Consider the following 20,880-nt stretch of genomic DNA (forward strand, 5'->3'; position numbering starts at 1 on the left):
TACTCGCAGCCCAGGCATGGCTGGAAGGCGGGGCTACAACAATGAAGTCTTCGCAAACTCACGAGTCGCAGAAAGCCACATCGTCATGTGTCTGACAAACGACAGACCGATGAGGACGCTTCTCGGCTGTGAAAAGTCCCGTTCTCTCAGCGCCGATGTACCTGTTCCTTGTAGGCAACTGCATCCGCGAATGCGAAAGAACGTGTCTACAATGGCACTGTAGGATTGGTGACGTGCTATCTGGCTTTCGCACTGTATTGCACACTGCCGCTCGGCACTGACACATACCTCCCCCACACCGTCAATCTCCAATCTATGACTGACATGCGGCTGTCCTCGAGCCAGATACACGGTGCGGCCCGTTCACCATTCAGATGAGATAGATCTCGTTCCAGCGAGGTTCTCGGCTTGTGAACTTTCGTGCTCATCCATCTCACGTGTGAGTCCCCTTCTTGCCAATCGTTGCTCGATCAGTCACCTTCGCGGAACACGCATTGTCTTCTCCGCGTGAGGGCACGCAGGCATCAGTATTCATTGTCTCCGCCCCCATTCTTTCCCCTGGCCCCACTCCCCCACCAGGCTTGACCGTTACGGCGTTGGGTTACAGGTGAGGCTGGCTTAATTGAGCATGCGAGTTCGGTGTAGTTGAGGTGAAACGCGCCTTCATCTTGCAGGCGCGTCGTATAACCCCTTTCGATGCAAATGCTAAGTAGCCGCTATGTATTGTGCCAAGATCATACCGGACAGAAGTTGTGTGTGCCAATGCCGGTGATGCGCCTGTGTTTTCCTTCTGCGGAAGGCCTGCTATCAGATCTGGGCGGAACACGGCTCGCACTCAAGGCCTCAAGTACGCTGACGATGACAATTATATCCAGCTCCGTCATGTCGTCTCGCTACCTTGTATTTACATACACAGTACCCTCAAACATGTTGCTCATTTATATGTATTTCTTCTCTCATTCCTCGTGCACCGCACCTTCCCCGAGCTCAACCTGTTGGCCAAAGCCTTGCGGTATTAGGCTGTGTTTGTCTCACGAAGAAAACTAAGCTAGTAGCGTCGCCCAGAGTACCAGTCCAGGTATGGCAACCGTCGGGGCCGTTGTGGATCAATTGGCTTCTTGCACAATCTTGCTTCGTTATACCAGTAGTCTTCCCTGAGTCCTTGAGACCTGCGACGGATAGTTAGGACCTCCATAGGAGCTCGGAATGTATTCTCGATGCTTACCCGTCTTCACTTCTCTTTCGTTCTCGGTCAAGCTGAAAGTCACGAAAACAGGCTGCGATCAAAGGCGCCCATCACCGCGGTCCGCGGTCTGTCACAATCAAGTGGTACCTCTCTCCTCGTTGCAACCACGACCTTTCTATCCCGCGTGCAAGATCTCGCTTGGTTCTAGACTACAGCCTCATGACTTCACAATTCCGTTTCACCAGAGTTGCTCTCGCAGCTGCCGCGGCGGTTGGCATGCATGTCAATACCTTTCGACAACCTCCTTGTAGCGGATCATGATTCCGCCTAAGGCTGCTGTTACTATGAGCCCCATGTTTCAACGGCCAGTCTCATTCGAAACCAGCCCGTGCACCCATAGTGTGTCATGAAAAGGGCGTTTCGCAGCGTGTTATACGACATCCTCGTGTCCATAACCCTTATCTGCGTGGTATTTCTTGGTGCTCCTCCTGCAATCCCCTGACGCACCGACTACCATCGCTGCTGCTTACGACCTTTGACGACGTTCACGACAACTATTTAACAACCGCGCCCCAACGATATGCAGCTGATCACCGAGGATTTGTCATCTTCTCCCCGTTACCTTAGCAGGGAGTATAAGTGGAAGAAGCAGGTGCGCCGGGTGTTTGAGGATCGCAAGCTCACGAACTCACGGCATGTGGTACCAGCTCAGGAAGTCAGACTCGCTCCCGTTTCTTCGCCTCAAGCCCAACGGCCAGTATTTCGAATGTAGACAATGTCACTTTACGAACGTTCTCGGTTACACTTGTCCTTGGTGCCAGAGCGTCTGCAATGCCTTGAACACCCCAATCACAGCTACCCGCCCCAGGCGACGAATCAGCGCTCCCCAATTGCTGAGCGAGGCGCAGAAAGCCCAGCTGGTACGGATCGATCATAAGAGCACGGCTGTAAAGCAGGTTCGTATATCGCCGATTGGCCCCCGCGCCGGCGCTTCCGCGCAACGAGGCGTGTTGTTCGACGATTCGGGGGATGTTGCGCGCTGGCGGACGTCTAGGTCCTCAAAGACTATTAGGCGACGCAACCGTCTTGCTGCGGTCTACTCCGTTCAGGATATTGTTGCTACAACGACAACGGTATGGGAACCGGTTGCTACGTCAGCGAGGCTGGTCATGCTCATTTCAATTTCGCTCGCTAGGACTCTAAATTGGAACCATTCCTGCGCGAGCTGGTGGATATGCTTGAGCAAGGCATCGCCAGCCCAACACCACCCCTACCTCTGCACGACTCAACGCCACTCACGACGTCCTCCGCTTATGAAGATACCGATATGGCTACCATGGATGAGAAAGAGAATAGATGCAGCGACGGCAATGGCATCGGTACGCTTATCGCCGTCTCGAACACAATGACACCGCGCACGCTGCGGCGGAAGCAGAGGATAGGCATACTTCGGCAGCACTCTTCTCGATCCCTGCGCAAACGATCGGCGGCCTCCCTATGCAAAGGGTCCTCGAAATGTATAGACGCCACTCGTACGCCCGTCTCGACACCTATTGTCCTGTCCTCGTCGCCAAATCCGTCGCCGTCGCCGTCGCCGCAGCCGAGGCCGAAGCCCCAGGCCGCGCACATCCCCCTCGGCCACCCGCAGCGCCCGCTGTACAGTGCGATCCGGAAGAACATGGCGCGCCCCAGTATACCCGACACGATTATACCCAAGATGGACCTCCCGTCGCTGCACGCGCAGGTGTGCGAGCTCGCGCGCGAGACGTGCTCGCTTGACGTGCCGTTCGGACGCACGTTTGACCTGCCCCCCGCCACGGCAGCGGGATGTGAATGGACGTGGGGGAGCGCCGGCGAGGCGGGGATGGAGATGCGGGCGGAGCTTGCGCGCTGCCGCTCGGCGGATAGCATCGGGGACTTTGCCTACGACGGGAAGCGGGGCAGGGCGGTGAAGGAGAAGGTGCGGAGCCTAGGCAAGGGGCTCCGTGGTCTGCTCTTAGGGAGAGCATGATGCCAGAATCGGACGGGCGTATCTTGCGGGGCCCGAGGCCCCGCGCGCACTGTATGTTCTCGGTCGGATGTCGCCTAGAGTGCTGGTCATTAATGGCGTGCTTGCAGCCGGACGAATGGACCCACTCATGATCAGCAACCATCCATATCCCCCATAGATCTCGCATTGCTCTGCTCCCGCTCCCATTCCCGCTCCTGCTCTTTGCGTCTTCGCGCCTCTACGTCTTCACATCTCCGCTCGCCTGGTATGTGCTCCCGGTGACGCCATCTACGCATCTCCCGTTCTCGCTGCCTGGTCAGCTGTCCGCTCGTGTGTTTTGCTCGCTGCTAGTGTGGCTCCTTACTTCTTCGTATGCTGCCGATATTAAACCCCAATTATGATTAGCCTCCTCACGACCCTATGACGGCCTGCTTATGAACTTTTATATACCCCACAATCCTATCCATAGACGTCCTTCCGTGTGTCTGCGCGCGACGAGCACGGCCCCGCGTAACCTTCGTCTTACTTGAGCTGAGCAGCACGCCAGAGTCGGTACGTGTCCGCGAGACTGCTGACGCTGTCTCTGGTCTCTGGTCTCGGGCGCGCCAATTTGCGACCGAGAGCCGTCTGTTGCGGTGGCTTTCATTCGCCAGCCGCATGAACCGGGGCCGGGGCCGCGGAAGTCATTACCGCCGTGGGGCAGCCGCACACCGACCCGTCCTCCTCTGCGGGGGACTCCATACCAAACCTGTCCTCTGCCATCTCTAAGGGGCGAACGTAAGGTGCGCGATATTTGCCCGTCTCGACCGCGTTTGTACCTCGGGAGCTGATCGATATCCCGCTATCAATAGCGATCTCGCATTCATCGCTACGGCATGCTGTCTATTAAGTGGTCACCCGCGAATCTGGGTGATCATCTTGACATAAGTGATGAGCGACTGGAGAGGTACGCCGTCTCGAGTGGTCAGCCGCGCCGGACGGAGTGAACGGGGGCTATGTACGCCCTGGCTCAGGTGACGGCGTTACGTTTATTGTTCAGAGATGTTTTGTTTTTCTGTCCTCGGACCTGCAATCGCTGATGGTGCCTTCAGCATTTTGAATCAGGTGTTTGTTGGCGGGGCTGTCGCGCTGTCAAAGCTGTCCGCGAAAGTATCTCCCTCATGATAGGTATGGACACGGGGGTACGCAGATTAGTCCTTGCGGCTGGATGATTTCCTATTTGCAGACTCCTGGTTTTCTCGATCGGAAGGACGGAGCGAGGGCATCAACGCTGGCCTTACATACAGTACTGTCACTGCTATGGTCATGGTGTCGGTAACCTAGTCTTCTAAGAGCATACTAGACACCTGCCGAAAACCTCCGCAGGCTCCGGGGCGACGACGTCCCTTCTGACAGCTTCGCTCCCTCTCTCGCGTGCGAACGCTAATGCTCCGTGCTGCTGCGCCACTGATATGCGTTTGGGTCTCTTTCGCTGCCAATGACGGTCTCGCGGGTCGCAGATCGGACAAAAACACAGAAAGACGTCGCGGAATTCTGGTGACCGCACGACGTCGCTCAGCTGGCCCCTTGGTCCGCCCCCTGGCTCGCTCCAGAGAGACATTCTCTGGTCCTTCTGGAATGCAGGGTTTTTTTTTTGAGAACTGTGGATGTGGACATCGGATGCGAGTGGGAACTCTATCAGAGCGCCGCGAGACTCGTGTGCCGGACACTTCCGAGGCCCATTCCAACTATTTGAGGTCATATAGAAACTCCGTTGCGTCACAATGCCATTGCGATAGAAGAGCGTATATTGCAATGTTTTGTTTCCGGCCCATAGAGGGCCATCTTGAACATAACATTCAGAGGCCAGACATGTTGTGTACTCAATTTAAGAGTGCAAGCGTGCGCGGCGCATCTACTATGGTCTTCGCACTCTTGTCGGTTTGTGACTGCATTGGAATTGGCTAATTACATTGGAGGGCACGGCGTTTTGTCTGACATGGTGGAAGTACAGCGCGGAGAAGTGTGACCGGAGTGCGTGCAGCGAATTCGAAGAAAGAATACTACCTTTAGCCGACAAGATATCATGACACAGGGCGGGGCAGAAGATGGGAGGGGAATACGTATTTTGTACGTATTCACTGAGTTTGCGCAGGCGCCCAAGGATCCTGAGCTCCAATTTCGAAGTCTCCATTGAGGCGATTTTTTGTGCATGCAGCGAGGCCATGCACCCGACCGAGCGCACACCGAGCTGAGCAGGCTAGCTGCCTTTGTGGTGGTGTTCATGATCATCGGGGAGCGGATCACATGTGGGAGAGGACGTATGCAAATGACGCTATCGCTGCCTATACGTGTGTGATGCCACCGAGCTGAACGCGGTTTTGTGGCTGCTGCGGACGTCACATGGAGGGGCAGAGGAGGGAGACGTCGAGGCCTGTCGAGGAGCGCCGTCTGTACGCCGGACACTCCCCGCGATTGGCTCCCGGGAGGGCCTGACTCGCGCTCGGTCTGCATTCGGACGCGCGGACGGGCCAGTGATCTCAAGATCCAGTCGTGACTCTTTCGAGAAACACATTCGACAGCGCTGCAGATAAAACCATGTCCGCTCCCCACCTCCCTGCTCGTCGCCCACGCCCTCCTCCCCACTCCCGCTCCCCCACCCCCCGCCGCGAATGGCCCGCACTCGCAATGGCACCCCCGACGAGGAGACCGCTCTGCTCTCCAAGGCAAAGCAGACCCGCGAGCCCAAGCCCGTGACCCCCCTCCCCAAGCTGCAGATCGGCATCCTTCTCCTCCTGCAGCTCGCCGAGCCCATCACGTCCCTGTGTATCTACCCCTTCATCAACCAGGCAAGTGCCGCCTTGTTCCGCGCTGTAGTCGTGCTGAACCCGTCTCTCAGCTCGTCAGTGAGCTTGACATCACCGGTGGGGACGAGAAGAAGGTTGGGTACTATGCTGGCATGATCGTGAGCACCCGTCCGTCCCGTCCACCCCCACCGCGTGCACTGACGTCCGGCATCAGGAATCCGTCTTCTTCCTCACAGAGGCCATGTTCGTCCTCCAATGGTCCCGCGTGTCTGACTACATCGGCCGGAAGCCCGTGCTGCTCACCGGCATGGCGGGCCTGTGCATCTCAATGGTGTTCTTCGGTCTCTCTAAGACTTTCTGGCAGCTCGTTGCAAGGTACGTCACCGCGGATCTTATCCAGTGTCCCGTGAAATCTCTGCCTCTCTTCTCTCCGGGGAACACCCGGACTTGCTTGAGCAATGCGCACAACTTGAACTGTTCTCTGACCTCTGGCGTCCTGAAGCTCTCAGATGCCAGTTGCAAGAGGTTTCACGGAATACTACTATTCATATCATGGGGGATCGTCGGCATTGATGTCATGATCTAGCCGGTGTATTGTCGGCGCGCTCAACGGAAACATCGGGGTGGTCAAGAGCATGATGGGAGGTGCGTCACGGAACAGCGCGCATGCCGGAACGGATGCTGATCTACTTTGCAGAGCTGACCGACTCGACAAATATGGCGCAAGGGTTCGCTCTCATGCCCGTCGTGTGGTCTGCCGGAGCAACAGTGGGGTAAGTGGTCCTCTTGAGCTCTTCGTCTACGTCGCTCATCTCGCGCCAGGCCATTCATCGGTGGACAACTAGCGAAACCTGCCACCAGATGGCCAAATACCTTCACCAGCCGCTTCTGGAAACAATTCCCCTATTTCCTCCCCTGCGCCGTCTCCGCCTCGTTCTCCGTGTTCACCTTTATCATCTCCGCGATCTTCCTCCAAGAGGTGCGTTTCGCGCGCTATCAGCAAGCGGTCCACTAACCTGCTCTTCCCAGACCGTCCAACGGCGCAAACACAAGAAGACTGTCCGCGTCGCCATCGCGGTCGCGGACGACCCATGCCTGCACGAAGAGGCGCTCGAGGAGCCCACACAGCTGCGGCGGCTGCTCATCCGGCCGGTGCTGCTCTCCGTCGCGAACTACGGCGCGCTCGCGCTGCTCGACATCGCGTACCGCGCGGTGCAGCCGCTCTTCCTCTCGACGCCCGTCGCGCTCGGCGGGCTCGGCGTGTCGCCCGCGACGATCGGCGCGGTGCTCGGCGCGTTCGGGCTGCTCAACGGCGTGTTCCAGGCGGCGTTCTTCGCGCGCATCGTGCGCCGGTGGGGCCCGAAGCGCGTGTTCATGGCCGGCATGGCGATGTTCGTCCCGCTGTTCGCGCTGTTCCCCGTGCTGAACGCGCTCGCGCGCGGCGCCGGCGGCGTGGTGGACCGCACGGTGTGGGCGGTCGTGTTCGTGCAGCTCATGCTGTCGGTGGTGATGGACATGGCGTACGGTGCGTGTGCTGCTTTGTCACTGCTGAACGGAGAATACGCATGCTGACGCAAAGGATGTGCGTGCGTGCGGCAGGGTGCATCATCATGTTCGTGACGTCGTCCGCGCCGAACAAGCGGTCGCTGGGCGGGACGAACGGGATCGCGCAGCTGGTGGCGGCGCTGCTGCGCGCGGTGGGGCCGGCGTCGGCGACGTCGCTGTTTGCGCTGTCGCTCGAGCGCAACTGGCTCGGCGGGAACGGGTGCTATGTCATCCTGATCGGCGTGGCGTGCGTGCTGTGGACGGTCGCGCTCCCGCTGCCGTACGAGACGTGGACGTACGAGGACTGAGCGCGCGGGGCGCAGGATACGGACGAACGAATACATGTGAGTGATCGTTTGACGCGCCGTGGTATGGCAGCTTGGCTGATGATGGCACGCAGGACAAAACCAGCTGCGGCGGCGCGCCGCTGCTGGACGACGCGAGATGTATGGGTGTGGGGTGTGTGCACGAACGCGATGAGAGGCAAGCCTTTTTGATTTGGATGAGGGGGCAAGCGCTTTTTGGATTGGAGATGGCTGAACAGCAGCATCTATATAGACTACCAATAACGAACAGCGAGGCTTAGGCTTAGGAGCATAGTATAGTCCATCGATTTGTATCATAGAGCGATACCCGCACGCGAATGGCATTGTCGTCGAGTACTAGAGCGGTTCCGACGCGCATTGTATATTGCACAATGCAGAGGGATGCCCCTACTCGTGCGCCGACGCAGCAACGTGAGCGAGCATGCCGTGGGCGGTCGCGGTTGCGGTCGTGGCTGCACGCTGCACGGGCCCGAACGCATCTTCTCGCCTGGGACTCACGTTCCAAGGATCAGTCTCACACTCACACTCACTCACTCACTCACACTTGCTGGGGCGTAGGTCCGGCAAACCCTCACGCGCGCCGTCCTCGCCGACTCTCAAGCGGCTGTATGTGATGCGTATACCCGCCATCATGTCATATACCATGGCAGTCATATCATGTAGATGCATCCGTTCGTGTATGCGGAGCGCGCGGCGGGAGCGTTGTACATGTGTGGCGAGCGGGCGAACGAGAGGGCACGAGAGTACGAGAGTACGAGAGTACGAGAGTACGAGAGCAGCGCGATGCAAAGGGCGTGAGTGGGAGTGGGATTGAAAGCGTGTATGTGTATAGGTATAGATATAGGTATGTGTGTATGTGCGTGTGCGTGTGCGTAATGCGAGAGCGGTATCGAAGGCAGGGGCAGGGATCGGGATGGGGAGGGACGCGGGATGGGTGTGGACGAGAGAGGTAGGGTGAGAAGGGTCCCGGAATGGTGTGATACGTGACGACGCCCTGCAGGTAAGGAAACGAAAGACCAGAGGCCCCAGACAGGAAGAAAGCGGGGAAGGTGCGGGGTGGGTGCCGCGATCTCGTGTGGACGGTGGACGGCGGGGCAGAGAAGGTGCGCGCGGCGGCAGGCGAAGCGGGGGTCGAGGACGGGACAACGAGAGAGGGTCGGACGGCAGCGAGTGTGCGGGGTTCCCGACGAGCCTCTCATGGTGGTCCCTCGTCTACGACCGCCGCGCCGGACGCGAAACCGAAACCAGGCACGGCGACGACGGGCGGGGGCGGCTCGGCGGGGGGCGCGACGGTGACGTGCAGCGGGTCCGCTTTCGGCGCATGCGCGCGATCCGATGTGTCGATCGACAGCGGGATGATGGTCGATGACGGGTCGATGACCTCGATCGGCGCGGATGGCGGTGGCAGGCCCTCCTGGTCCTCCTGCTTTAGGCTCGAGTTCTGTGGGGCGGGGGTCAGCTCCGGAGCGGACGGGGGATGGGAAGGGGGGCGACGCACCGTGTCTGTGACTTTGAGTTCCACCGGCAGCCGTGCCAGTGCCAGACGGTGCTTGCGCTCCTCTCCGTCTCCGGTCCAGCCCCGCTGCTCTCCGCTGCTGCCATCGCTGGGCTCGCCCACGGCCGTGTCGTCGCTCCGCCGCCGCTCGGGGCTCGGGGCGCGCTCTCCCTCTCGCTCTGGGGCGCGGCGGCGCACTGGCGTGCCCGCGACGAGCACCGTGCCGCGGCGCTTGCGCGCGAGGCTGGGCGGGACGGGGGGCTCGCGGTCGCGCAGGCGCACGCGGAGCTTGGGGTGCGCGGGCGAGAGGCCCTTGGCGTCCGTGCCCGCGCGGGGGCCGGGGAGCGCGCCGAGGTTGGGGAGGGACGCGGAGGCGGCGAAGGCGGGCGCGGCGTAGGGGTAGGGGTCTCCGTGCGCGCTCGCGGAGGCGGGGAAGGGGTACTCGAAGCGCGGGGAGAGCTCGAAGGGGGTGCCGACGATGGGGGACGGCGAGTGGAGGGCGAGGCCGGCGAGGGAGAGGCGGGGCTTGTCGCGGGGGCGCGCGGGGGTGATGGAGGCGGAGGCGGAAAGGGAGGGGGGGCAGGGGCTGGCGGCGGAGACGGCGTTGTGCTGGTCGGGCGGGACGAGGACGATGTGGTCGAGGTCGGGGTCGGGGGTGGGCGCGGAGGCGGAGGGGAGGGCGAAGTGGGCGGCGGGGCGGAAGAAGGGGGCGGGGCCGGAGAGCGGGTCGTCGTCGTCGAGGGAGAGGAAGGAGGGCGGCACGGTGGGCATGGCCGCGGGGTAGGCTCTCGCTGTGACAGTGGCTGTGGGTCTGGGACTGGCACTGTCAGTGGGAGGGAGGGAGAGCAGACAGCACAGGAGGCCGGGTAGAAGAGGGCTGGCAGACGCAGCCACGGCCCCGGCAGAGAGGGCTAGTATCTCTCTATCTGCTCCACTCCGAGAAGCGCATCACGTCCTCCGCCATCCGCTCGATCGCCGTCCCCCCTTCCGCCGTCCGCTCCTCACCCGCCGTCCCGCGCCCTTCTCAGCCCCGCCCGGCCTCCAGCTGGTCCGCGCCCAAATGGCCCTCGCCCCTGCCCACCGCTGCCCCCGCCGTCATCCCCCCGCGGATATTCCTGGGCGTCTCCCTCGTCCAATCCCCGCCTCCCATCTTCCAGGGTCACTGCACACTCTCTGCCCCGTGCCGCACGCCTCTGCAGCCGAATCCCCTTGCGCTCACGAACCCGATCCTGCTACTCGGTCTGCAATCCGCGTCCACGCCGCCCATGACCGCCTCTGCACCCGCACCTCCTTCCCCCCACGAACCCGAACCCGCACTCGGTCTGCCAATCCCCGTGTGCGACGCCCACACACACGTGCATGTCGTGTCTCTTCTGCCACCCTAATAAGCTCTAACCTGCGGCAAGGGAACAGGCCCGCCTTCCCTGCAGCCCACCCGCACCCCGAAATGTCCCCTCTGCCCACGCTGGCTCCTTGCCGGCGTATCAGCATCTATCAGGATTCACCCTCCAGATCTCCGCCCGCAATCGCTGCATCCGCGGCGCGGCGACTGTGCCAGTGCAGCCCACGGCGAGGCCTATGCCTATCTTACGTCGCGCTGCTTAGCCAGCCAGTCAGCTGTCCGTCCCGCCGCCGGCACCACCGCTCATACCTGCCTCGTTCGTTACATCTGCTCAGATCGCCCGCGACGCCGGCGTGCCCTCCAAGATGCACCACCGCACTCCCGTCGACGCTCACCGGTTAGCTCACCGAGGATGGCCCCCGTCGCTCGACTACGTGCGCGGTGAATCATCGACGCGTCATGCAGTATGGCAATCTCGATCGTATCCTCGACATCAATTTGCAGCCCGCACGGTCCCCCCGAATCCCTTGCAGATTCTCCCCCCCCGTATGTGCACAGGCGTCCGGTGCCTTCCTATCGCCAGGGCTCAAAGCTGCGGCCGCCGCACAGTCGCACCAGGCTGGGGCGCCGCCGTCCGGCGTGCGCCCGCTGCCAGACCTGCGCGGTGCCGCACGCGCCCCGCTGCGCACGCTCTGATGCAGCGGCCGCCGCACAGTCGAGCCAGGTCGCGACACCATGCCTCCCAACTGGCCCCAGTGCCTGCGCGGTGCGTCCGCTGAACATGCGCACACACGCCCTGCCACTTGCGATCCGTGGATCTGCAGTCGACGCTTATCTGGCGGGGGCCACCCAGCATCTCGATCTCCGCATCTCGGGCGCACAGTACCCCTTGCGGGAAGGGGCGCCAAATATGAACGGTCGGTGGTTGTCGTATTCCTGTCCGGCCTCCGCTGTGGTGGTACGTGCACATCCTGTGTACGCGCTATTCCGCGTCTTCCATCCCTCCTACCCTGTCATCGGCAGTCGCACGGTGCTATGCGCAGGCGGGTTGTCTCGGGATCTGATCTCCTCCTTTGTGTGGGTTGAGAGTGCGGCCCTCCTCAGCGCGCCCCCTCCTGAACGTTCAACGTGCGCACACACGCCCCACTGCGCATTCTCTGCAACTTGCAATCCATGGATCTACAGACTCAGCCTGCAGCCCGCGCTAACCCGGCGGGAGCCACTCAGCATCTCGGGCGTACGGTACCCTTTGCGCACAGAGGCGCCGAGCATGAGCGGCCGACGGTCGACGGTCGGTGGTTCGCGTATTGCTGTCCGGCCTCCGCTGTGGTACGCGTCCATGCTGCGTATGCGCCCTCCAGGGTCTCCCGTCGGCGACAGTTGCACGGCGCTATGCGCGGGCGGGTTGTCTCGGGATCTGGTCTCCTGCTTTGTTTTGATGTGGAGAGTGCAGCCTACCTTTGACCCCCGCCCGCCTCCCCCTCGTCCCCCTCGGCTGCGGCAGGTCCGAGCTGGATCGGTGCCATCGGGTGCGGGCAGCGCCGCGCTGCTCGTCGGGTCGGTATCTGATGGACGCGTTTCTATGGACGGGATCCCCGCCCCGTTCGTGCGCGCAGACCGTGGCATCAGCGAACGCCCATGCGCCCGCGCCGGTCCATGTCCGTTGAACGCGATTGCCCTCTGCACGCGCCACTCTCTTGCGCACGACCGACAGATTCGTTCGCATCTGGAGCGCGGGTGGAGGCTACACGTACGCTGGCCGCCAGGCAGGCGTCGGAGCGGAGTCCGCTGCGTGTGGCGGCGCGCACCGACACTGTAGCCACATTGGGTGCAAAAACGCGTGCCAACGACGCATCCCCGGGCCACCGGCTGCCTCTCGCTGGGTTCCTGTATGTGGCTGGTTGTCCGACGCTCTGCGATGTTCGCAGATCCAGATCCACCTTCACCGTGGTCGAACACGCTCTGCGCGTGCCCCAGAGTGGCGAAGGGCCGTGCTCGTGCGCATAAAGCGCGGGGGCGGCTGGTCGTTGGCATTCTCCCACCCCTCACCCTGCTGCCTCTGCAGCGCCACCCACCCCGCCTCCGTCTGCCTTTGTGCGCGACCCCGCCTGTCTTTGTGCGCGACCCCGCCTGCCTTTGTGCTCGACCCCATGGCCCCGGTGACCACCCACAAAATCAACATCGCGAAGCTGCTCGCGAAAGTGCACGGCACGCGCGCGCCGACGATGGAGGAGCGGGTGCGTTTGCGTTCGTTTACGCGCTCGCGGTCCACTGCGCTTGTGTGGGCAGGCGCATGTTTGTGTGCGCCGCTGATGCTGTTGCTGACGTGCCCTTGCCTTTGCAGGGAATGGCCGTCCTGGCCGACCACTACCGGCTCCTCGGCCTCATCAGAAGGGGGCTCATCGCCGCGTACAAGGAGGAGCGGCGCAACTGCTTCCTCGCGCCCGAAGCTGAAGCCGCGCGCGTCGACTGGGCCGCCGCCGTCAGGGTGCACCCGTTCGCGTTCGCGTTTGGGGCGCCGGACGAGGACGAGGACGAGGACGACGATGCGAGACCGAGAAGACATGTACGTCCATATTCATGTCAGTCTGCGCGTGCGAGAACGTCGTTGCTCACGCATACGCATGCATAGTCGCTCTGGGGGGTGGTGCCTGTGCCGCGGGAGGCGCCTGCTGGCGCGGTGGGGGAGGACCTGTCCGCGTGCTTTCCGAGTCCGCCGCTCGAGAGCATTTTTGGCGCGTTCTGAACGCGCGCGCATCCGGGACCCCGTTTCATGGCGCACACTAAAAGCCTCCAGACCGCCGCCGCAGGCCTGCGTCCGGAGTCGACGTCAATGGTCCGGAGTGCGCGATGCCCTCGTTTTCTTTTTGCACCTTGCGCGCCACACTGCGCGCCCTGCTGTATGGCGTGCGGGCGAGCTTCCGCACGTTGCCGCTGTGTAGGCGTTGGTGCATTTTCGCATTCACATCTGTTGTTGTGGTTATGATTACCGTTGGATGAACTATCGTTATCGAGGCATTATGAAGAAAGAGTGCTATAGTGTGCGCAATATCACGACATGTCTCGCCAGCTATATGAATGATTTGACGGCAACGGCAACCTACTGGCCTCCGCCAACTGTAAATCCTCTACACCCCTTGAAATCAAGTCCAGGAGCATCTCCTGCATCGTGTAGAGGACGTCAACGCATCGGTTCCTGCCAACACGACTACACGCTGTTTTTTCTTTCTACTGTCGCTTTTAGCAGTGCCGCGGCTATGTCGCAAACAAGTGTGACTCGGACATGGAAGAAGATACAACGTCTGCCGCCCTCTCAGGATCCAGACATCTAGACAATGGCTCTTGCATTGATGGACATTCGCTGATGTCGCGGTCGCATTGTTCTCCGTACATTTGCTATAAGTGGCGTACAACAAAGAACGCGTTCTGCCGATTCTGACGTCCGAGGCCCGAGCGCAAGGTGTGTCGCAGTGGCGCACCGCATAAGTAATGGTTCTACCGCGCTCTTTTTATTGATCATTTTCTGCTGTCAGAGGCCGACCTCTTCCCACTGGGCTTGAAGATCCCACCAATCTGCTGACCCTTGCCGCGGCGACATATCCTAGTCGCATCACCGCCAGTCACAAGGCAAGTCAGCACCATGGCCGCCTGCGGCTTGACCATGGTAAGCGTTCGCGTACATGCCAATCTCCGGCGGCGAGCCGAGCTGATTCTGTGCACAGAAATCAGTGTTCCAGATCCTCGTAATTCCAGACGACTCGCCGCTGCTGCGACCCCCGGCGTCGGGGGCATGTCCAATCTCTCGTCTGGCACCGGAAACCCTTATCGAGATCCTGGCGCTCTGTCTCTTTGATGTGAGGCCCCTCGAGTTCTGTGGCAAGATGAGTGATGAATGGGAACAGAGGTTCGACGCCAACGCGTTCGTAGCCTCCATGATGCTCGTGTGCCGCCACTGGCGCCGCATCATCCTTGGCGCCGCAACGCTATGGTCCCGGATGATGGTCAGCGAGCGCACGCCCCCTGATCGCCTTCCGCCACACCTGGAGCGGTCTTGCCGCGCTCCGGTTACGATCTTCCTGTACGAGTGTCGGAGGGACATCTTGCCCGTGCTCAACGCCCACCTGTGGCGCACAAAGGAGCTCCACTTGTGGTTCTACAATGATATCAATTCCGACGTGTTGACTGCGCTGTCTGCTCCCGCCCCGGTCTTGCGCAACTTGTCGGTTTATGCCTGGAATGAGTCTGTAGATGCGGTGGCGCTCCCGCCGATGTTCAGCGGGCACGCACCGAGTCTCAGACAGCTCCATCTCTCGCCCTACTGTCTTCGGCCGCTGGATCGTTTCGCGGGTCTGACCCACCTCCGCCTTGCGAACCAAGCGGACAACCCGGCGTGGACAATTTCCGTGCTCTTGGACACTCTCGAGGCGATGCCCAATCTGGAGCTGCTGGACATGTTTGCGGTGCTCATGGGTCCTCTCCCTGTCGACGATCCGAAGCGGCTTGTTGTCCTCCCTAAGCTCCGGCTGTGCAACATCACGTATCATGATTGGGACGTCGTGTCCCTCCTTCTGAGTCACATAGAGATACCAGAGCGTGCCCGCTTGATCATGGAAGAGTTCATGGGAGGCCACGGGGACAGCATCGGGATGGCCTTCCCAGCCGACGTCTCGCATCTCAAAAACATGAGCCGGATCACGAAGATACAGCTTCGTCATCTGCACCATACGATCAACCTTGCAGGCTTCAGCGAAGATGGGGAATCATCCTTCTTATATGATGCTTGCCTGTCGGGTTGGAAGTTTGATGCGCCAACATTGAGGTCGTTGAGCAGATTTCTGAACGTCCGCAATCTCTCCGAGATGTGGGTTGACGTCTCCCCAGGTCGTGGCATCAAGGGGCCTAAGAAGCTTAATACTGTCGAACTGTGGACGTCGGTGTTCGCAGAGATGCGCAATCTGCGACTGATATCCGTTAGCAAACGATTTTCTGGGGCCATCATCAAGGCACTTACTCCAAAGGTATCAGTCACCTCTGCGACCTCAATGTATGCCCCGAATTTAGAAACGCTCATCATCTACAATGACGTTGACATCTCAGCGGGCCTGCTGCAAACCCTTGCGCGTCGCCGCCATGCTCTTGGGCATCCGCTGCAACATTTACACGTAGCGATGAGGCCTTACATTGGTGCATTGACGGCTCTCCTTCGCCTCAGGGGGGTCTACATCGCGCAAGTATGTGTCGTTTCCGGTGCGCGATACCAAGATCAACCGCGCATGTCGATTGCGACCTCCGACAATGAACATGGATCCATTCAGAGATACAATCGAGGAAGACGGGTCCTGTCATCCCCAGGGGATTGTGGCTGGGACAACGACGACGACGTGCTGTGCATTGATATGAAAAATCCTGATGGAGACTGAATTGGGGAGAAGCAATCCAACTTCGCTGAATTGTCACTATGTAAGATGTGTTCCGGGAATTCGTGAATGTAATTGATCTTACTTACTATGAATGTCGGAAATCATCGGGCTGTACTTCGTTCATCTCCACCCGCTTGCATGACCTAAGTAGTTGACCTCACATATTTGGAACATCAATGGATGTGAGTCCTGACAACTGTGGGGTCAAAACAACTGACAATGTACCTATTCGCCATAAAACAGAATCCATAATTTTCATGACCTGTCCTTGAAGCATTAGCGTTAAGTACAATGTAATTGATGATGGCAGGGTCCACGCAAACTAATTCGTTACATACCCACCTGAACTATTGATTTTGTCTGCCCGAGATTAGGACAGAATGGTGAACGCGCTTATTGTTCCAACAAAGGCAACGGATGATGCAGGCATCGATTTGGCGGTAAAAGTCATGGTGGGTAAGGGTGCACACGAGAGAGGAGCTGCGGGTATGTAAATTAATCAGATCAGACCTACGGGAGCTCGTCCACAAAGCTCCCTCCCAACGCCGATATTCTCTCAGATATCTATTACAGACTAAGCGTCACGAACTGAGGTCCATCAAGATAGCGTCAAGCAGGTGTGGGCGAGGATCAACAAGCCGTGGGAGGACTCCCCACAAGCGCGTCGCTCGCTCATAGCCGGCAATCTAGATTGCGAAGTATTGTTAATGTGTGGCGGTGGTCATCGCTTCCGCGTGTCTTCACCAGCTTTGCTTCGCTTGTGCGGACAACCTTTTCAGTCAACCAACCTACGCTGGTCCGAGCCCTACCATTCGACGGCGGCTATTGTGTTGCGAGCGGCTCACTGGTACTATAAGCAAGCGTTCTCGACTGGACAGATACTCTTATGCTGAGCTATGGACCTGAATAATCTGCGATGCTGTGTACACTGGAAGAAGGCGCGCGCTAGGCTCGGTGGCGTGATGGTCGAAATGTATATATTGCTTGACCTGGTTGCTCAGACCAAGCGCCGGCATGAGGCAGATAGTGCGCTGCTTCAGCCGGGAGTGGCGGATTTGCATACCCGCAACGCCACCCAATCTTGTACTGAATAATGTCCATCCTCACTGGCTACCGTGTGTCCAAGCACACTGACCGCCACATGTATGTTTCTTTAGGCGACTGGTTAGACAGCTCAATGTCATATAAAAGCCACATCAATCGGCGGCAGCAAAACGCTCAGCTCAGCACCTCGTTCCAATCAAGGTCGGGCCTCTTTCCGTGTACACTCGAAATCCCCGCACACGCACTCTACCAATCCGCCTAACTCAGAGCTTTGGACGACTTCACCATGGTCACATCCAAAGATCATATTCAAGTGATTCAGCAACACCTGCGCAACCATGCTCTACCCATGATCGGGAACCCTCGCAAGAGGGGCTCATCTGTATTGGGATTGGACGACCTTCTGCGAGCTCCCCGTAAACGGGTTGCGATGGTCCCGCCTGTCTCGGATGTGGACGCACAATTGCCTGCAGAAGAACGCAAACGTAAATCAACGCTCCCGTCACCAAAACTGCCTTCATCAACACCACCTTCCAAGTTGGCATCTCTTCCTTCGCCATCTCTCCCTTATCCATCACAATCAATAATGTCGCCTCCCTCGTCTCCACGAGAGGATCATGGAAAGCTGACATTCGCTTCTCAGAGATACTCTGAGGTGCGTCATTTCTCGCGTGGTTCCATGGGCTACACTCAACGATAGCGTAGTTCACAGGCCCCGATGCGACTGCGACGTACACTTACAAATGTTTTCTATCCTTTTGCTCCGCGCGCTATGTTAACCCGTGGACTAGGGATCTGCATATGGCCAAACACTTCAAGGTCGATGAGGAGACTAAAGGCTCTTGCAGCTGCCAAACAGGATCCTGCTGCTACACTGCTGAGTCGGAAGAATACTACAAAACCGTCGACCAACTCGGGCCTCTAGCGAAACTCAGTCAACTTGTGGACGAGAACTTTCTGGGATATAACCCATCCAACTGCAAAGTCAGAGCAGCAGAGCCATGGCTGCACGATTTCTTGTACGCTATTCTTTTTCTTGAGCCCCAGGACAGATCGACTACTGCGGAGGTGGTCAGGACGCTAGAACAGCGGTTGAATGACGATCTTAGCCGAAGAAAATAGCCGCTGTAGTACATCTGGCTCGTTCATCATGCTAGCTTCTGTATGAAACGTACTCAGAGTCGTTCTCCCCTGATAATGCTTGCATAGAGCCTGGAATGCAGACTTGTTATATGATGCGCCGAGCCCTGCGGATCGAATACTCTTTGGTTTGCGCTATCGACTGACAATCGACGGTAGCTTCACAGATGCAAGAGATGCGGAGCAAATCAATGTGGCGATTGAGGAAACTTTAGGACATGCCACGCAAGTCACAGCTCTGCTTGAGCGCAGGCTCGATTTTGGTCTATCGCACAGCCTATCATTCAGCTAGCAAGTTGGGACAAATCTGAGACCCGTCAGATCTACTAATATCCAAGCTGAGAATGTAATGAGGCCACACGATCCCAAGGAATGTTTGTGGCCAAAAGATGATTGAATACAACTCGAAACTGCCACCGTATTTTACTGAATTAGAGCAATGTCCGTCTCGCAGGTCCATACAAATGGCCGAACAGACAATTCCAACCGGAGTGTTACTTGACAGGCAAGTGAGCACGAGAAGTGCTGATACATCGTACTACGGAGGAAAGTCGCGACTGTTATGCAGAGAATGGCCCCGTATCTAGCTATACACGTAATGATTGATACTTGCCCTCCACTTGAGAATCTCCTGTCTAAGCTCATACAAGGTACCAATCTCCGCCGCATCCTCCCGAGACGGGATATTCATCTGTGGCAGATATACGCTCAGCAAATATGGCTGATCCACCACCTCGCCGGTCTCAGGAAGACGATACCGTATCGTTGCTGCACGATCAGCATAGGCTTCTTGTTGAAGCACGCGTTCAGGAATGAGCTCGCAAGCTCAGGCGCGCGAGTAGCCGGGGGCCGGAGGCCCCCTATCGTAGTATATAACGACCCCGCGCGATGTACGTACCGCACGCGATTGTCCCTTACGGGCATCGCTACGCCCGTGGACAAACGCGCCCCGCGCCGTTCGCACCGTTGTTCCAACACTTCTAACTCGTGGCAACATTCGTTGTCGGACTTCTTGATGTGCTCGCGAAGGCGTTGCCAAGAACTATATCCCTTGCCACAGGTGTTACACCTGAGATTCCGAGGGACATGCGACATCATGTGCGTGGGCAGTGAAGAGCGTGCGTCTGTGCGAAAATTGCACCCCTCGACGTGGCAACGGTACTTATCAACAGTACATTCCTTCTTCTGCAAAGCCATCGTAATTTTAGTTACACCAGAAATGCTACTCGAAATCACTATGCGTACCTGGAGTGGCTTTAGTATGTAATACTTTGGGCTCGTTGTGGGTTCGGGTTGCATCACGAAGCCAAGTGATGCATCCGGAAGAACTGAGCCCCAGGCTGCATTTCGAAGGGTCATGAGTATCGTCAGATGGGCCTGGAGTATGCCTGAAATCTGGACTGGATGAGTGTACATACCACTCCAACATACATATTGATCTTCTGCAATTGGCTGGGGAAGATTGGTTTCAGGCCCGGAGCCAGACGTCCTTGGGGTCTCGAAGCCTGAGGTAGACATTACTGGCGCCACATCCCACTCTGATGCTTTGGCGAGCAAGGAAACAACGTCGGGTTCGTACGAGCGCAAGGTTGCAATGATATCTTCGCCTTCCATCTTTGTTCGCAGCTGTGGCTGTTCGGCGATGAATTCCTGGTCCATATTATGAGGGTCAAATGCGTCGAGCAGGAACTTTGGGCCAATACGAGGGTGATGTCGTAAACGCTTGGGCTGTAATCCTCTTATATATGTCCGGAGACAATGAGCCAGCACCAATCGTGCAGCACACAAACACGATCACGGTGGCGCTATTTTGCAACGTGGCCGACAAGTGAAGGTGCCACCGGTAACTAGGACTACTGTCCCCTTTTGAAGAACAAAGCGAGAAGGAGTGGCTCGAAGGTGCGCTGATGGTGCCACTCAGTATGGCAGGGTGGTAGCCGCTAGTGAAACGAGGTCAACTTATCATAGGTCACCGGCTGCAGAGAAACGTCGTTGTCCTGTGCTCCCAGGGACTCGTGCGTTCTTTGTCCTTGTCTGGAGAAGACACTGCGCCACAATATGAGCCGGATCAAATAAACTTATATTGGGGCTCAGAACGCACCAGGGCTACGCAGTTTCAAGTGTTTATAGCTAAGGACTATTGAGTACAGCTCGAGGTCCGTTAGTGTATCCCTAAGATAAAGTAACAATCGTCTCACAAGTCCACGCAAATCGTCGGATAGACATCGCGACATCATCTGTCATGTCAGTATTCCCTGTCAGGAAAATTACTACGAGATGTGTTGAGACAGTAGTACGCAGAAAATAATACAAAAAGTGACCCTGTATCTAGCCATACACATAACGATTGATCCCTTCCATCCACTCGAGAATCCTTTGTCTAAGCTTCTGCAAAGCAACACACTTCGCCGCATCCTCCTCAGATGGGAGATTCATCTGTGGCAGGAATTACGCTCAGCAAATATGGCTTATCCGCCACCTCGCCGGTCTCAGGAAGACGTTACAATTTTTTTGCTGAGCGGTGAGCATCGACTTCAAACTCGTGGCAACGCTCGTGGTCGGACTTCTTGGTGTGCTCGCGAAGGCCGCCCCAACGACCATATTCT

The 20,880-nt window shown here is 58.3% G+C and overlaps 9 protein-coding genes across 9 annotated transcripts; 6 read left to right on the plus strand and 3 right to left on the minus strand.

The window, feature by feature from the left end:
• Positions 1-1,881: 1,881 nt before the first annotated feature.
• On the plus strand, positions 1,882-3,197 carry POSPLADRAFT_1035905 (hypothetical protein; the record flags this gene model as incomplete). Its single annotated transcript, XM_024477113.1, has 2 exons — positions 1,882-2,319; positions 2,382-3,197. 2 exons carry the CDS (start codon positions 1,882-1,884, stop codon positions 3,195-3,197), a joined length of 1,254 nt encoding a protein of 417 aa, XP_024335598.1.
• Positions 3,198-5,827: 2,630 nt separating this feature from the next.
• POSPLADRAFT_1049000 (hypothetical protein) lies at positions 5,828-7,815 on the plus strand (the record flags this gene model as incomplete). Its single annotated transcript, XM_024479645.1, has 8 exons — positions 5,828-6,004; positions 6,055-6,120; positions 6,177-6,337; positions 6,549-6,607; positions 6,660-6,735; positions 6,785-6,941; positions 7,070-7,487; positions 7,562-7,815. 8 exons carry the CDS (start codon positions 5,828-5,830, stop codon positions 7,813-7,815), a joined length of 1,368 nt encoding a protein of 455 aa, XP_024335599.1.
• Positions 7,816-8,220: 405 nt separating this feature from the next.
• On the minus strand, positions 8,221-8,478 carry POSPLADRAFT_1059901 (hypothetical protein; the record flags this gene model as incomplete). The annotated part of the gene is made up of 2 exons (XM_024481201.1): positions 8,221-8,320; positions 8,372-8,478. The coding sequence occupies 2 exons, from the start codon at positions 8,476-8,478 to the stop codon at positions 8,221-8,223; spliced, it is 207 nt and encodes a 68-aa protein (XP_024335600.1).
• Positions 8,479-8,640: 162 nt separating this feature from the next.
• On the minus strand, positions 8,641-10,099 carry POSPLADRAFT_1075734 (hypothetical protein; the record flags this gene model as incomplete). Its single annotated transcript, XM_024482847.1, has 3 exons — positions 8,641-8,720; positions 8,778-9,274; positions 9,332-10,099. The coding sequence occupies 2 exons, from the start codon at positions 10,097-10,099 to the stop codon at positions 9,029-9,031; spliced, it is 1,014 nt and encodes a 337-aa protein (XP_024335601.1). The 3' UTR covers positions 8,641-8,720; positions 8,778-9,028.
• A 494-nt stretch (positions 10,100-10,593) lies between these two features.
• POSPLADRAFT_1059903 (hypothetical protein) lies at positions 10,594-11,366 on the plus strand (the record flags this gene model as incomplete). The annotated part of the gene is made up of 4 exons (XM_024481202.1): positions 10,594-10,683; positions 10,742-10,879; positions 10,934-11,104; positions 11,175-11,366. The coding sequence occupies 4 exons, from the start codon at positions 10,594-10,596 to the stop codon at positions 11,364-11,366; spliced, it is 591 nt and encodes a 196-aa protein (XP_024335602.1).
• Positions 11,367-11,405: 39 nt separating this feature from the next.
• Positions 11,406-13,717, plus strand: POSPLADRAFT_1075735 (hypothetical protein; the record flags this gene model as incomplete). Its single annotated transcript, XM_024482848.1, has 7 exons — positions 11,406-11,436; positions 11,495-11,798; positions 11,856-12,328; positions 12,385-12,667; positions 12,736-12,907; positions 13,015-13,236; positions 13,303-13,717. 7 exons carry the CDS (start codon positions 11,406-11,408, stop codon positions 13,414-13,416), a joined length of 1,599 nt encoding a protein of 532 aa, XP_024335603.1. The 3' UTR covers positions 13,417-13,717.
• A 287-nt stretch (positions 13,718-14,004) lies between these two features.
• On the plus strand, positions 14,005-16,682 carry POSPLADRAFT_1067333 (hypothetical protein; the record flags this gene model as incomplete). Its single annotated transcript, XM_024482174.1, has 4 exons — positions 14,005-14,334; positions 14,393-15,901; positions 16,465-16,546; positions 16,594-16,682. Exons 1-4 carry the CDS (start codon positions 14,311-14,313, stop codon positions 16,680-16,682), a joined length of 1,704 nt encoding a protein of 567 aa, XP_024335604.1. The 5' UTR covers positions 14,005-14,310.
• A 738-nt stretch (positions 16,683-17,420) lies between these two features.
• Positions 17,421-18,256, plus strand: POSPLADRAFT_1059906 (hypothetical protein; the record flags this gene model as incomplete). The annotated part of the gene is made up of 2 exons (XM_024481203.1): positions 17,421-17,789; positions 17,840-18,256. 2 exons carry the CDS (start codon positions 17,421-17,423, stop codon positions 18,254-18,256), a joined length of 786 nt encoding a protein of 261 aa, XP_024335605.1.
• Positions 18,257-18,982: 726 nt separating this feature from the next.
• Positions 18,983-19,933, minus strand: POSPLADRAFT_1151586 (hypothetical protein; the record flags this gene model as incomplete). Its single annotated transcript, XM_024486551.1, has 3 exons — positions 18,983-19,459; positions 19,520-19,669; positions 19,841-19,933. 3 exons carry the CDS (start codon positions 19,931-19,933, stop codon positions 18,983-18,985), a joined length of 720 nt encoding a protein of 239 aa, XP_024335606.1.
• Positions 19,934-20,880: the final 947 nt, after the last annotated feature.

The sequence above is a fragment of the Postia placenta genome, assembly GCF_002117355.1.
Source record: "Postia placenta MAD-698-R-SB12 unplaced genomic scaffold POSPLAscaffold_13, whole genome shotgun sequence".
Classification (NCBI taxonomy): domain Eukaryota; kingdom Fungi; phylum Basidiomycota; class Agaricomycetes; order Polyporales; family Adustoporiaceae; genus Rhodonia; species Rhodonia placenta.